Source organism: Homalodisca vitripennis, chromosome 2 (genome assembly GCF_021130785.1).
Source record: "Homalodisca vitripennis isolate AUS2020 chromosome 2, UT_GWSS_2.1, whole genome shotgun sequence".
Classification (NCBI taxonomy): domain Eukaryota; kingdom Metazoa; phylum Arthropoda; class Insecta; order Hemiptera; family Cicadellidae; genus Homalodisca; species Homalodisca vitripennis.
The window spans coordinates 44,963,823-44,978,921 of NC_060208.1; the positions used below are offsets into that span (position 1 = coordinate 44,963,823).

General features: G+C 34.2%; 1 protein-coding gene and 1 pseudogene across 1 annotated transcript in view; both read left to right on the forward strand.

The window, feature by feature from the left end:
* Positions 1-12,687, forward strand: part of LOC124356165 (syntaxin-8) — a 39,446-nt gene extending 26,759 nt beyond the window's left edge. Inside the window, exons 5-7 of the mRNA XM_046807328.1 lie at positions 6,154-6,246; positions 8,032-8,133; positions 9,193-12,687. Of these exons, the coding sequence (XP_046663284.1) occupies positions 6,154-6,246; positions 8,032-8,133; positions 9,193-9,251 (254 nt within the window). The 3' untranslated portion in view covers positions 9,252-12,687. The remainder of the gene's footprint in view (positions 1-6,153; positions 6,247-8,031; positions 8,134-9,192) is intronic.
* A 2,117-nt stretch (positions 12,688-14,804) lies between these two features.
* LOC124356368 lies at positions 14,805-14,957 on the forward strand (annotated as a pseudogene).
* Positions 14,958-15,099: the final 142 nt, after the last annotated feature.

The window sequence follows — 15,099 nt, forward strand, 5'->3', positions numbered from 1 at the left end:
GGTTGAATTGTATGCCTTATGACGGCTTCAGAGGGTGGGTGGAGCTTTGTATTGGGAAACAGTTTGAGCACCTGTAATTTGTTGGTGAGCTTGATGAAAGACTTCTCAAAGTATTAGTAATGTTCAACTGTCCTATTACAGTGTATTGCATGAATAAAATTCTTAAAGTGCTTTCAAAAACATCTAATTTAACACATATATATAGTGCTACTTTCTCAGGGGTACGGCCCACAAGGAGCCAGAAGAAAATTTTAACTGTAAGTTGGTCTGGATATCTAATTAAAGGTCAAATTAAAAGAGTACAATGTTGCAAACGTGACCTCCAACGGAGAACTGAGCCGGAAATGGCAAACGTTCAAAGATTGCTTGAATTTACAAAATTATTACGTAAATGTAACCAAGGTCATTTTAGATTGATTAATTTATACACAGGCAAAAGTAAAGCGATTGATGATTGCTGAATCCCATTGCAATGGCATAATCTAGGGGTAAAATGAGTATGGATTCAAAGCATCAGTAGTTTATTTATTTACATTACTTATCTGAAAATTCAAGCCATCTTTTAAGTTGTTTCAAAATATTTCACTGTCATATTGGACACCTTGTGTATAATATTTACTACCTGGAGCCACCTGGGTCTTTTACTCTACACAGGGCAGTTAGAGCATTCACTGTTTCCATGCCTCAACTTACAGCATTGGAAAATTTACCTTTTTTGTAACTAATACAGTCAAAGGTTGAAATAATATGGGTTTTACACCATTCTTGACCACTGAATCGGATGAAATTAATACAGAGTTCTTGAATATTGAGGTCTTTCAACCAGTTGTTGAAGGATATCTCAATAGATTTCTCTGCCAAATCGATCCTAACTTTAAAACTGTACTACCAGAGTAGTGATTAATACATACACAGTTGGACTTTTGACTGGGATTGTTAGCGTTTTCGTAAGTTTTTAATTTTAATAGGGGAGCTGTCATAAAGGTGTAGGAGTTGTCATCATCCTATCTAGTATCATAGGCTTCTATCTAAGGAAAGCTCGAGTACATTTCATAGAGGTAACACTAAGAAGGTCCTTCATTAAGAAAAAAGCTGAGAAGGAACATTTATTAAATGAAGAACTGATACAGCAAGCTGATCTAGAAAATAGTAACTATAACATCAAAATTAACCAGTTCCAAGAAGAATTGCTCAAGAAATCTAGGTTAGCAGAGAGTGTTGAATCTACCCTTAATAAAAGGATTGATATACTTTTGACGAATGAGGAAAAATTAAGGAAATTAATTAATGATCATACCCTGACCAAAGTAACCATGGAAAGTGACCTTATATCTCTTTCTCAGAAGCTTAAGGATCATGAAGACATAACTAGGCTGCATATTTCGTCCTTCCTTAGAAAATTCAACGACAAGATACAAGTGTTTCTATAAAACAGGAAATTCAGCCCCTCTCCTTTGATTGCCACTCCCCAACCCCCTTAATACGCCCTTATACCTCACTTCAGCAAGAACTGTCCGATCAACTTAAACACCAGACTTTTAAAATATAACATCTAACTTAAGAGAAAGACTCAGCATTGGGATGACAGCAGGAAGCCAAACCTGCAATAAAAAAACTGAGAAACCATTTTAACCCCAGATATGACACATAAAAAACAATCAATGACAGGAAGCAGCACTATAAAAAACAAAAAAAAACTGACATCTAACAAATTGCTTTTAATGAAGGACAAAAAACGATAAATCCCAGAGGAAGAGAACAAACTGCTTCAGCATCTCTTTACAAGTAGCAAAAAGTAAAGCTCTTAATTTTAAAGACATTGTCATGGGTAACTGTGAGAAAACTACATCATCCGGGTCTCCTACAACAGCAAAAACACTTGGTCCGAATGAAACTTATGAAGACTTCTACAATAACAATATTGAAGAAGTCATACGCTTACGACAAAACCCTTCACCAGGCAATTTTTTAGAGAGTCCACAACAAACTATGTCCCAGGGGTAGCATACGCAGACTCGACTAAGCCAACTTCAAAAAACTCAACAATTTAAAATATTATATAAAAATGTTGACAGGCTCAGCAATAAAATCGATAGGTAATACATCTATTACAAATACATTAGCCTGATTTTCTTATTCTGACTGAGTATGGTTTAGCAAAAGACCACCTCTATAACACTAACCTTGTTGGTTACAATTTAATCGGAATTACCACAAGAAGGGAGTGTAGACATTTTTTTGTAAAGAATCACTTGTATCTACAACACAATCTATTTCTACCGAAGAGGTAAGCGTGGAATTAGTCTGTGAGGTTGCTATGGTACAAATAAAATTAAAACACCATAACATGTACATAGTTGGCACCTACAGAAACAAGAGCAATTTGGAAGAATCCCCTCGAAACCCTTTCACAAGCATTGGAAATTGCACCAACATGGAGTTGCCCAATAATTATGATGGGAGATTATAAATATTAACTGCTTAGCTGTGACTCGTGACAATGTGAAATTAGGGAAATGCTGATATCCCACAATATGATTAGGATGCCACTTCCTCCTACACGTATAACTCCAGTATCACAAAGTTCAATTGACTGTGTTTGTTCTCAAACCTGGAGGATGCTAACATCCCTGTGCAAGTATTAGATGAGGGGATATCAGACCATACAGCTCAGCTTTGCTGTGTAAATATTTTCAACATAATGATGCACCATTTCCAGTTATTAAAAAGAAGAATTTTTTCAGGTAGAAATAAGGCCATTATTAAAGATAGTCTAAGCCAAGAAACATGCTAGAGCTGCAAACTGCTCCAGACATAGACACTGCATATAATTATTTCAGTAATACAATAGGTATGATAATTAACTTTTGCTTGTCCTCTAAAAACAGCTAGAAGAAAAAAAAGGAGAAAATAAACAGAAAATCAGATCCCCAAGCTGAAATTCTACGAGGAGAATTTCTAACGAGCACATTCTAGATACAACACCTCAGGCCTTTTATTACATAAGCAAGATATGGCTTCTAAAAAGAAAGAATATGACTTAAGGCTTAAGGAATTGCGACGTCAAGATATCTCCAGTAAAAATTTCTTCATCAGAAAAATAAATCAAAAGCTCTTTGGGCAGTAATAAATAGTGAAAGGAACCATAAAACACATACATTTCCTAAAGAGTTAATGGCACCAGGTAATGAAATGATTACTGATCCTAAACTAAATTGCTGGCTTTTTTAATTCCGTGTTTGTTACGGCAGCTGACAATGCTCTAGCAGCTTTTTAAAATTTCCCAATGCTAATTTTTGTTTCATATTCCTTGGTATTACTTTTATAAGAAAATAATAAACATGTAATATTACACATTTTTAAGAATTTTATACAAACGAAAAACTTTTGAAATTTTTAGAATAAAACTGCATTGCAGGATAATGCACATATGAACACTATTTGACAGATTACATTACATTTTATACAGGTTATTTATAATGAGTAAATTGTAACTGAAGTTTCTGTATAATTAGTATAAAATAAGTTCAGTATAAATAAGATTTTGAAATGTAATAATATGAAATTCAACACACAAACTTATTTATAACGATAGCCTACAAGGGAAATGAAACAAATATTGTACTTATAAAACCTTATTTATTTAGAATAAATAAACTGGAATATGGTGAAACAGGTATACAAATTACAAAACAAATAATTGAATAAAAAATATTACACATAATATACCAAAAATGGGCTCAAACTACGTTGTTTGTAGTAATCATTTGGATCATCTGGATTAGCCATTATAACAAAAAAATAATACTAAATGTTAGTAAAAAACCTAACTAAAACACTATTAGAATAACAACGGACTGATTCAAACACTTTTGTTTTAACAATATAACCAACATACGACCAACATACAGTAGTTAAACAGCTGAATGAAACGAACGCGTCTGTAGGCGTATGCCGCGTCACAGGCCATACAAAAAATGGCGGCGATTGCTTTCAACCCGAGTAGATACTTCGAACTTCGACCTGCTCTCTTACGGAAGTTTTAACAACTAATTCTTCGCCATTTTCAAAAGTTAAGCTTTTGCGTTTGTAAACGTTATCCGCGTTTAAAGCATCAGCAGTTCCGCGTCTATAGGCGTTAGCCGCGTTGGAAGGGTTTAAAATTTTGCAGTGAAGAGTTAGCTCAACCATTAACACTCCTAATAAACAAGTCGTTTGTAGAAGGAAAATTCCCCATCCCGACTGAAATTTGCCAAAGTAATACCCCTTTTCAAGCAGGGTAGCACCTCTAATGCAAACAACTATCGCCCGATAGCATTGATACCCACAGTTTTTCAAAGGTTTTTGAAAAAGTGGCCTTAAATAGACTTGTTCACCATCTTGTACAGTACAATCTGCTTACTGATCGACAACATAAGTTTTATTAAAGGGTAAATCTACAATAACTGCTATTGTAAGTCTAGTAGAGTATATCATAGACCATCTTGAAGAAGGAGATATCACTACATCCTTTTTACTCGACTTCAGTAAGGCATTTGAATGTCTTAACCATGAACAACTTCTAAATAAATTGGAGGCTTTTGGTGTATCAGGTACTTCTTTGGAATGGGTTCAGTAGTTACTTGACAAATAGACAACAGTGGCTGATTTAAAAAACATACAGACAAGGGTGTAACTCACTTAGTACGATCTGGTCCGCTAATGACCTCCAAAGGAGTTCCTCAAGGGGTCCGTCCTCTGTCCTGTCTTATTTATACTGTTTACAAGCGATCTTCCCACATACCTAGAAGAATATGCATCCACCATTATGTATGTGGATGATACTGTTCTACTGCTTAGTGATAAACATCCAGAATCACTTGAAGTTTCTTCATATGTTGCAATGAACATGGTTACTCAGTACTGCCACATTAATAATCTGGTGCTTTAACGAAAACTAAAACAAAACAACTAGTCATGGGGAATAGAAAACATGAAGTAGGACTTTTACCAAATATCAACGCAGTTGAAGAAGCTGAGTATTTGGGAGTTACAATTAACATAGGCCTCACATGGAACTTGCACATTGACAACCTCTGTAAGAAATTGAGTTCAGGACTTTACCTGATTCGAAGAGTGAAATCAATAAGTGATGTCAGCACTGCAACTATTGCGTATTTTGCCCTTTTTGAGACTCATCTTCGCTATGGAATCTTGGTCTGGGGTAATTCCAGTGCAGCAAACATTCATATATTGTTAGTCTTACAGAAAAAATGTGTCAGAGTTCTAGCAGAGTTGCAGCCCAGGGAGAGTTGTAGAGCAGCTTTTGCAAGACTTTCAATCCTGACTGTGGTGTCATTATACATCTTTGAGACAATAATGTTTTGCACATAAGAAGAACTTGTTAAGATGTCACGATTTACACCAATACAACACACGACATCTGCTGACTTCGCACTACCAGAACATCGTACAGCCCGTTACGAAGAGAAACCATCCTACATGGGGGCGAAGCTGTTTTAACTGTCTACCTGCTGATATTAAAACCCAAGAGAACCTCAAGACCAAGCTGAAAAAAATGGCTTTTTAAACAGTCTTTTTATTCTATAGACGAATTTTTGAACTGGAGAACTTTGAACCATCATTATAACACTAATTTTGAACTTACCTGATGAGATCATGTTTTAAAACTGTAATTACGCTATTACAAAATTTTTTATTGACCCTTTGTAATTCTCTATGAATTGTACAAATAAAGTATATTGTCTATTGTCTAACCTGAAAGAAACACTGGAAAATGGGATATAGTGTGGTGATTTTTTTTAACTACTCAAAAGAGCGTGTTTAAATTTTCCAGTGTTATTGTTATGAGGTTTCTACTGTTTAGTCAATGTTGTAAACTAGTAACCTCTTGGCTTGAGATGGAAAAAAACATTCAGTTTCACATTTTGTCACCTTACTTTCTTCCATTTTCCTGTCTCTGTATTGATTTAACAAGATGTTAGTACAGGAGAGTGTACCCTGCCTCAGTCTTGCCCAACATCATCAATAAGGTTTTCAAATATAGGTTAATATAAATTAAAAATAATTTATCCAAAAAATACTTCTACAACTTTGATTATAATAATTTTACACCTAATTGTGTATTAACTGTATATTGTTTGCTTCACTTAGATCAAGAAGATGGTCTTGAAAGGTTGTCAAGAGTGATATCAAGACAAAAAGACATTGCTGTTACTATTGGAAATGAAGTTGACTTTCAGAACGGTAAGTAGTATTGATAGTGCATGAGTGTGACACTACCTTAGATTACAACTAGATTACCTTAGGTATTAGTCCCTTTATTATACAAATTAAAGCTCTATGATTCCTAAAATGCCATTTTAAGTTTGTAATCAATTCAATGTTATCCTTGACCACCAGACCTTGCAATCTACTATCCTTGAACGCTAGAGCTTGCAATCTGCCATCCTTGGCCACCAGGGCATGCAATATACTATGACCACAAGAACTTGCAATCACTATCCTTGGCCATCAGAGCTTGCAATATGCTAACCTTGACAATTAGAGTTTGCAATATGCTAGCCTTAACCACCAGAACTTGCAATCACCATCCTTGGCCACCAGAGCTTGCAATATGCTAACCTTAACCAAAAGAGCTTGCAATATGCTAACCTTGACCATTAGAGCTTGCAATGTGCTATTCTTGACCATTAGAGCTTGGAGTATGCTATTCTTAACCACCAGAGCTTGGATCTACTATCCTTACAGATGGATAATGGAGCTTAGTCCTAGAACTGGCATGCATTTTAGCCTTAATTGGCACAGCTTTCTAACCCCTTGTGCAGAGTTAAACAAGAAATTAACTGCAAAATCACCTAATATGCTAGACATAAAGTGTATGTATAATTTTATTTAGAATAAAATACAGTTCAATTGAATTGAAAATCTCTTTATCCATTGAATGAACATTTTGTATAAATAGAATAGCATCATAAAAATTACTTAACTAATATACTCAATATATTCTAAGAGGTTATAATGTGATAAAATATACTTATCCTATAGTCAATCTAATCACAAATGCCCCAATAGTTGCAGCTTTAGCTGTAACACAGATTAATTTTTTAAAATACAGAAAAAGTTAATATTATAAATAATACAAAAAATTCTAAACTACGGAACTATAACAATAACAATAATAATATATTTGAGTAGTCAACAATAAGTTAGCAACAATAATGTAAATAAATACACAAAACAATCCAAATAAATACATAAACACAAAAATATTGTATTATTTTTCTCTGCAGTTATTGTTAATGGTATTTTACTTTAAAACATTTTCCCATGTAATTAGTGTTTTTCTCATAAAACTGCAATCTATGTTTGTATATTATAAAATAAATAAAATTGAGTTTACCTGTATATTCATGGATGTATGGTGCACTGTGCAGTTAAATACTTTATTTTATAAAAACAGTTTTTATTTCCTGCAGCCCAAAGGAATCACTAAACACCTTCAATTTAAAAATCCAAAATATACCAAATATCCGGTTTGTTATATTGATCAAGAAAACGTCTACTTATAGTACAGAACGCAAACAACGTAAAACTAAACAGAACAGAATCCAGCTGACTCAAACAGCATCAGCTGTTAAGATTGCATAGCGTGTTAGACATCTTTAGATTTTAGTGGTCAGTAAAATATAAACAAACATTTTATGTATAAAGTGAGTACATTAAAAGAAAGTGCGGAATCTACTGATAACAATGATATAACTTTTATTGCGATTTTACTGAAGATTGTTTGAAAGATGACGTAATTAGCAGATTATGTTTAATGCCTGGTTGATGTATTTATGAGTTTGCTAGATCAAGGCAGGAAATAATGTGTTGTGATTTAAGACTTTGCCAGTGTCAGGGTTAAAAAGAATAAGTATTTTCAGTTTTTACTCACACAATAATAATGTCCAAAGAATCACCCTCTTACCATAAATGTATGTTTGGCAGTCTTTATTTCTGACTATGATTGGTGTTAATGTTTTCCAGAACTGGTTGACAACATTGCTGAGAGAATGGATCGGACCAATGTTTCTATCCAGAGGGAGACGGCTCACGTGCAGGTCATCTCGAGGACAGACAACACATGTGGTGAGTGGTAACCCACCATCATACTTCATAGGCACCGCAATTAATATATTTTGATGAACTTAATGATGAAATAATTAAAGTAAAAATAATCAGTAAACAATAATGAGAGGTTATTTTTCTGTATCAGTTGATCTATTTCCTATTTTCTGTTTACCATTATATACTTCCTTTTGGTAGTTTCTGACTTTTTTAGTACATCATATGCTTTATATTGCTACAAACCTATGGAGTTGGCCAAGGATTGGTTAAAGAAAGAAAAAAAAAAACATTAAAAATCATCTATGAAATATATTAAAATATTGCGGTTATGAACCATATCTTTGATTTATGGTTTTTTGTGGACAACATAAAATTAAGACCAATGGTGTATGGCTTGTAAATTATTAAAAGAAACAGAAATTTTCATCATTAATAAATGATGGATGAGAAGTCTGAATTGCCTTACTTAGTAAACCATACAAAGCCAGCCAAATCATCATTATATTTGTAAATTAACTGAACTTTTTCTTGATTAGTTTTATTAATTGTGCAGAACACTCAGTTTTGAAATAATGATAAATTTCTACTGTGTATGATTTTTTCTACAATAAAGTGTGGTATTTTGAATGGGGGTTCATCCTACAGAACTGATTTTACTTTAAAATTTCCAAATAAGCCTTTTTAACTATGTATTTTTTGCTTTTAAGCAAGAAAACAGTGTAAAATACGTTTCAAAGAATTCAAATTAGTAAATGTGGCTTGTGTAAAATATATATAAATGATTTGGTTTTGGTTTCCATATTTGCTAAATAGAGCTAAGTTGTTTAAATGAAGCCCCTAATTACAGAGGAGTAAGTTTTGTTTAACAAACTCCCCAAACAAACTTTACTGCCTCTCTGTTAAAACTATTCCGGCTTAATGTTCATGAATGCACTAAAGTTTATAAGCTATTACGTTAAAAAAACCGATTTCAACATATTTTTATTTCTGACACAGGTATTGAAAGTTACGAAAAACAAAATATTCCTTTGAATAAAAAGTTGTAATGTATAACAAGTTAACTAAATTATTATTTTGCAGGTTACTGGGTTGTTATTATGATATTATTCGTGGCCATCGTATTGGTCGGAGCACTCTAGTGAAGTCTCTCGGAGCTCCTACAGACTGTCCTGTGATATCTACTCCATAACTTGTTAAGCATACATATATGTTATCATGTGTATTGTTTAGATCATATCTATTTAGCTGGTTTAATTGTTATTCCGATTTATTTATAAGTATTGTATTCTTGTAAAAGATTTAAAATTGTGCACTCAATATTGCAGTAATTGTAACAATCATGAGTTGATAATTGTATATTTTATAGCAGCTTTTTAAAATGTGTTTCACTGGTTTAATGTCTGTTTTTTGTAGTCTGAAGTATTAATGAGGAACTTTGCACTGCCAGTTGAGGTTGGAGCTGAAGTTAACGGTTGTTGCAAGAATTTGCACTAGTAACCCAACCACTTATTTATTAATATGCCTCTTTTACACCAAAAGACAAACGTGTTTTGAGTAGAACATAGAAAACTATCATCATGCCTTAGTTTTACAGGCCTTGTATTGGCTTCAGTCAAATATGTATTATGGACAACATTACAGCGGATTTTGTGATTATCCTAAGTAATTAGTAGTTATCTTTCTACTTCCTCAAAAAAATTGCAGATTTGGGTTTTGCTCCAGAAGTGGCATAAGTGGCAGAAATCCAACAAATAATTTTATGGCTAACAATAGTTTAACATAAACAAATTTGTACACAAATTTTGGCAAAAAATCATTGGCATTCTTTAGAACTGATTTTTTTTGTTTCTTTTGATAATGGTCAACAACCTGAACAAGGAGACAGTGATTTTACTTGTTGTTTTTTTATTATAGCAGCTCAATTTGACAGTTGCTGGATGCAGAGATTCACAAACAGCATCCATATTTGTGTGCTATATTTTGTATTAATAAATGCAACCATAAAAAAATTGAATATACTTTTATCAAAATTTTTAAGGATGTTAACAAATTTAGTACAATAATTTAATTACACTGCTTGCTCAATATCTTCAACATCAGATGATTAATCAGACTTGGTATTAAGGATGATGGTATTGTCAACACCAATAAGTACCAATATTAATTATCCTGTACACAATCAGCTTGGTCAATCTTCAATATTTCTGTATCCTCAAAAATACCCAAGAAGAAAGGTGTATTGTTTTAATTTTATGTTTAGTTGATAAATACAAAATAAATAATTTTAATTACAGTTTTCAACCATTTGTTCAACATTTTCTGCTAATTAAAAAAAAATATTTGTTCCTTATTAGTACAGCAAATTTTACTCCTGAAGAGAGTTGACAGTTGATAGCAAAAATAACAACACTAGAATGTTGTGTACTCAGGTCCTGCTGCTGTCAGTCACTATTTTGTGACGTAATATTATACTACATGCGCTGTTGAAAACCAAGTAGAAAACCAAGTAGAATCGGCCAAGTACTATTGTCTCCTTAAAATGATAGCAATTCTAACAATTCTCTGCCTTGGCCTTAAGTTGTCAAAACACAAAAGACTAAATATTTACAAGTACAGTAAAACCTGTCATATCCGGCCCTGTATGATAGTATATGATAACATTTGTTATAATTGTAAGGTTTGCGAGCTTCTCCCACATGTCGCCTGGCGGTACCGAGCGAGAAGGATGGGAGCTTTATTTTCCCATATGACTAACTAGCTATCACTATTTTTAGAAACAATGACCTTGAAGAAGCTGTGTGTCAATGCTGTTGTATCAGTTTTCTCAGTGCATTGTTGTGGTGGGATAGTTTAGTTGTTACTTTTACAGTAAGTTAAGATCTGAATTTGTAATACTGTATACTACTTCGTATTATTTTTTGTAAAATAAATTTGTATATTTACTGTATAAACTTTTTATTTATATTTTATTGTATATAAGCTACTTAACCATATAAATAACAAATATTCAGTGCATTAGTTTAGTTGTGGGGTTTGAAATAGAAAAACATTTTAAATACAATAAATTTATAAAATTTAACAGAAAACAGTTCCAGCACAGTATTCAATGTTTTCAAAATTACATAATGCCTTAAAGAATGGTATGAATAATGCATGGTAATGTTATAAATAACTTCATATCATGAATCCATATTTGGCTTTAACCATATTCAGCCTATCTCTACAGCACATAAGGCCTGATATGACGTTTTACTGCATTATGTATTATGTTCAGTTACAATTGTCCTTATATTTTAATAGTAAGTAAGTTCTTTGTTCAAAATTTATTATTGGCAATGTATTATTTACAATTATAACGAGATTATGTATATTTGTCATTGATATATTTACAACTGAGATGTCTTGAGAACTACCTTTTTCTTTAGGTATCCATGCAGGTAAGATTATTTATGCCTGAAAGTAAACAATCACATCAATAAACATACCAAATTCACCAATAAAAATGTTGGATGTCATAAAAGTAAACATTTATACACTCTAAAAGTCTTGGAAGATTAAATTTGTACATCCTTCAATTCTTATTTTAATTTGTTAATAATGTGTTCTAGAAAAAGATAAATTGTGCAAATAAACAATATATATATATATATATATATATATATATATATATATATATATAAACAAGAATTAATTTGAAAAAAAAAAACAACGTAGCATTTATCAATAATTTAAGATGAAAACACCCAAGCATGTTAAGTTTAATATTAATGAGGGATAATGTATTAAGTGTAAGAGGTTTTTGTACGAGCATAACCTTCTAATGTTTACTTAGTCAGTATTATTAGGTCGTGGGGGCAAGAACTTTCCCAACAGTTGGGGATTGTTTATAGTAAGCTATTCACACTTCTGGTGACATAGTCTGCAGTCTTTATTATTTATATGGGTGTAGTTTTTTGAGGGGAATTGTTTATTTTTATTGTTTATTCAAAGTGGTTGTTAAAATTTTGTTTAGGGGTAATACATTAATTTCGAATCATACAGTTTATTCATTACTGCTTTAAACTAGTCTTTTGAGAAATTATGTTTTTCAATTGCTAACGAATTTGTACTCCATGACATCTATGTATATTATATTGGTTATATTTATAAATAATTTTATCCATTATTAGTATCCATATTATTTTTATGGATTAAGGCTTTTAATAGTGTAATAATTAACTAATAACTGTATACACTGTTCCAGATTGTATTGTTAGTATATGTGAAGTCATCATTTGCTGAAACTTACTAATACAATTCTGAATTATTATGTAACTAAATTGTCTTCCAAATTAAATTACTTATTAAAGCTTTGGTACTATAAAATTTTTGACCTAAAAGAACATGTAAAAATTTTAAATTTTTGGCAGAAGTAAATATTTGTCTCGTAAAATCGTTGTATAAATGTTAAAATGTGCTTATAATTACTTTATAATATGAAAGAAGCTATTAAGTATTATTACATTAATCACAATATTTTATTTATGTAAATGGGTTTAATCATTAACTTTGTACATAAAGTTATTGTTATTAAAATAATGTGTTATTTTTTATCCCTGTGGACTTCCTTGCATCAAGAAATTTTGTGTCCATTTCCATGTAATAAACAATTCATATTTATATCATGAACTATTCATATTTTGTGGTCACACTTTTCACTATAACATGACCAATCATACAACCACTGTCTTTAAGTTTTTTCCTTTTTAAAAGCCTCTGTGATCACTTCAGCAATGTTTTTATTTTAGAATATGTTGACATTTGAAAGTGTATAGTAATAATACAAATATATACGAATGTTGAGTTTAGATCTAGTTCACCTTCCACTTAGTGCAGCGACTGAAATCTGACTCTGTCACACTCTCGACTCCTGGAATCTAGAGTCCATTTCTATTTGGAAAGATAAACGAAAGTCGGTGACAAAACATTAGGATTGATACAATGCATATGTTGAGTTTAGATTTTTCATCTTCCACTTCTTCTAAGGCTTGACCTATTGCAATGCACTTAAGCCTCAAGGGCCTTTTGTGCTGATTAGGTCCTCTTGAGTAAATTCACTACCCTTGTCCAGACTACCAAAGGTGACGTAGTGCTCCCTTACTATTGTAGGGTAATCAAAGAGCAGGTGTTAGCAGCAGATCCTTCTAGAAGATATTGACTGTGAAGATGCTTCCTCAGATACCCATGTCCTGTAGTTAGATCCAAAACCTGAGAAGACACCAATCTACATAAGAAGAGAAGATCAGATGCCAAACAAGCTTGGAGTTGAATACACAAGAATCAAATGCCTTTAATGTTCCCTGGCTGTCTGTGAATATGCTAAATGTGTTATCCCTATACTGTAGATAAAGATTCCCATGAGCAAATTCCATAATGGCAGTAAGTTCTGCCTGGAAAACTGTGGGACAAGGATCCAGAGGGTCCACCAGCTCTCTGCATTGTCTCACTCCAACAACCCTAGCACCTGTGGCACATTTTGTTTTAGAGCCATTCAAGCTCCAATAGGTTTCTTTTCTTTTGACCAAATCTCCTTAGAAAGTATCACAACCCTGAATGATTAGTCTAAAGAAAGTCTTGAAGGCATCGGATCAGCAATCATATGCAAAGCATCCCCCTGAATCTGAATGCTAATTTAGCAATGCCCACTGCTGCAGCCCGAGGCTGATCAAAGCCCCATCTGCTGAAGACAATAGGCACTCCTACAGGCCATAGCCTGAATGACAATGTATAAGGGTGCATGGTTGAGACAGTGATGTAGAGCTATACGCTTTACTACCACCTCAATTTTTGGCCACCATACAATAGATTCAAACGTTAATGTAGATCATCAAGACATAAAGCCAATACAGAAGCTTTCGCTTAAGTTCCAAACGTGTCTGCATTGCATCAAAGACCATTTCCCTGTCACAACAACCCTTTCCAGATGGGATCCCTAGTTCAGACTCAAATCAAGGATACCTCGATTGGAAGAGCCTTTCAGCAATAATGAACTAATACTCTCTAAAATTAAATTTCACAACTGAAATATAACTAATACATTCATATTGTGTATTGTATGTATTGGTATGTCCTTTAATACAAGTGAACATATTTCAATCTTGACTATCGTATAAAGTTATGCAGGTCCATTCTTAATCCCTATATTACTGAGTTTATTTATTTCTCTTACCTTTAGATATTCTTCTTTTAACTCCTGAAAAAATACATCACACGTCTCGGCGGCCCTTCCCACCACCGTGTCCCGTTACCGCTCACGTGGAGGGTATCGGCTCGGTGGGGGACGGTGTCCGTGTCGCGGTGTCCCACGATCAAGCGTCCAACTCTCCCGCCGTGTGGCTGGCTGGGTGTCACACAGGGTGAGTCGGGCGTGACGGTCCGAAAATTGCCGCCGACAAAGACGGTGTTGTCGCGATTGTGGTGGCGGCAACCCGTCCTCTCCCGACACGATGTCGGCGGCTCCCGGGCACGGCGGTCGTAACTGGACCGTGACAGCCGTGTTTTTACCGGGTGACCATGGCAAGCGTACACTGGCAACCCATGCTGCGAGTCAGCCATAAGTGTGTCGTGACCGGCCGAGGCACCGGTCCGGCACTACAAAGGACCTCGGTCCAACCACTCAAGACCGCTACCGCGAGGTGCGGCGACTTGAAGATTACCCTGAACGGTGGATCACTTGGCTCGTGGGTCGAAAAACGCAGCTGAACGCGCGTTGACGTGTGAACTGCAGGACACATGAACATCGACAATTTGAACGCACATTGCGGCCCTGGTATATTATTCCAAGGGCCACGCCTGTATGAGGGTCGGCAGAACATGAACTGCGGTTCAACCAGCTTTGCGGCGGTGAGACTCGTAGAAGGCGGACTACGTACGATGGGTCTCGGCGGCCCTGCATCACGTGGGTGCAGGCGAGTCGCCTAGGTCCCGGGCCTTGTAGCCTAGCCGTGC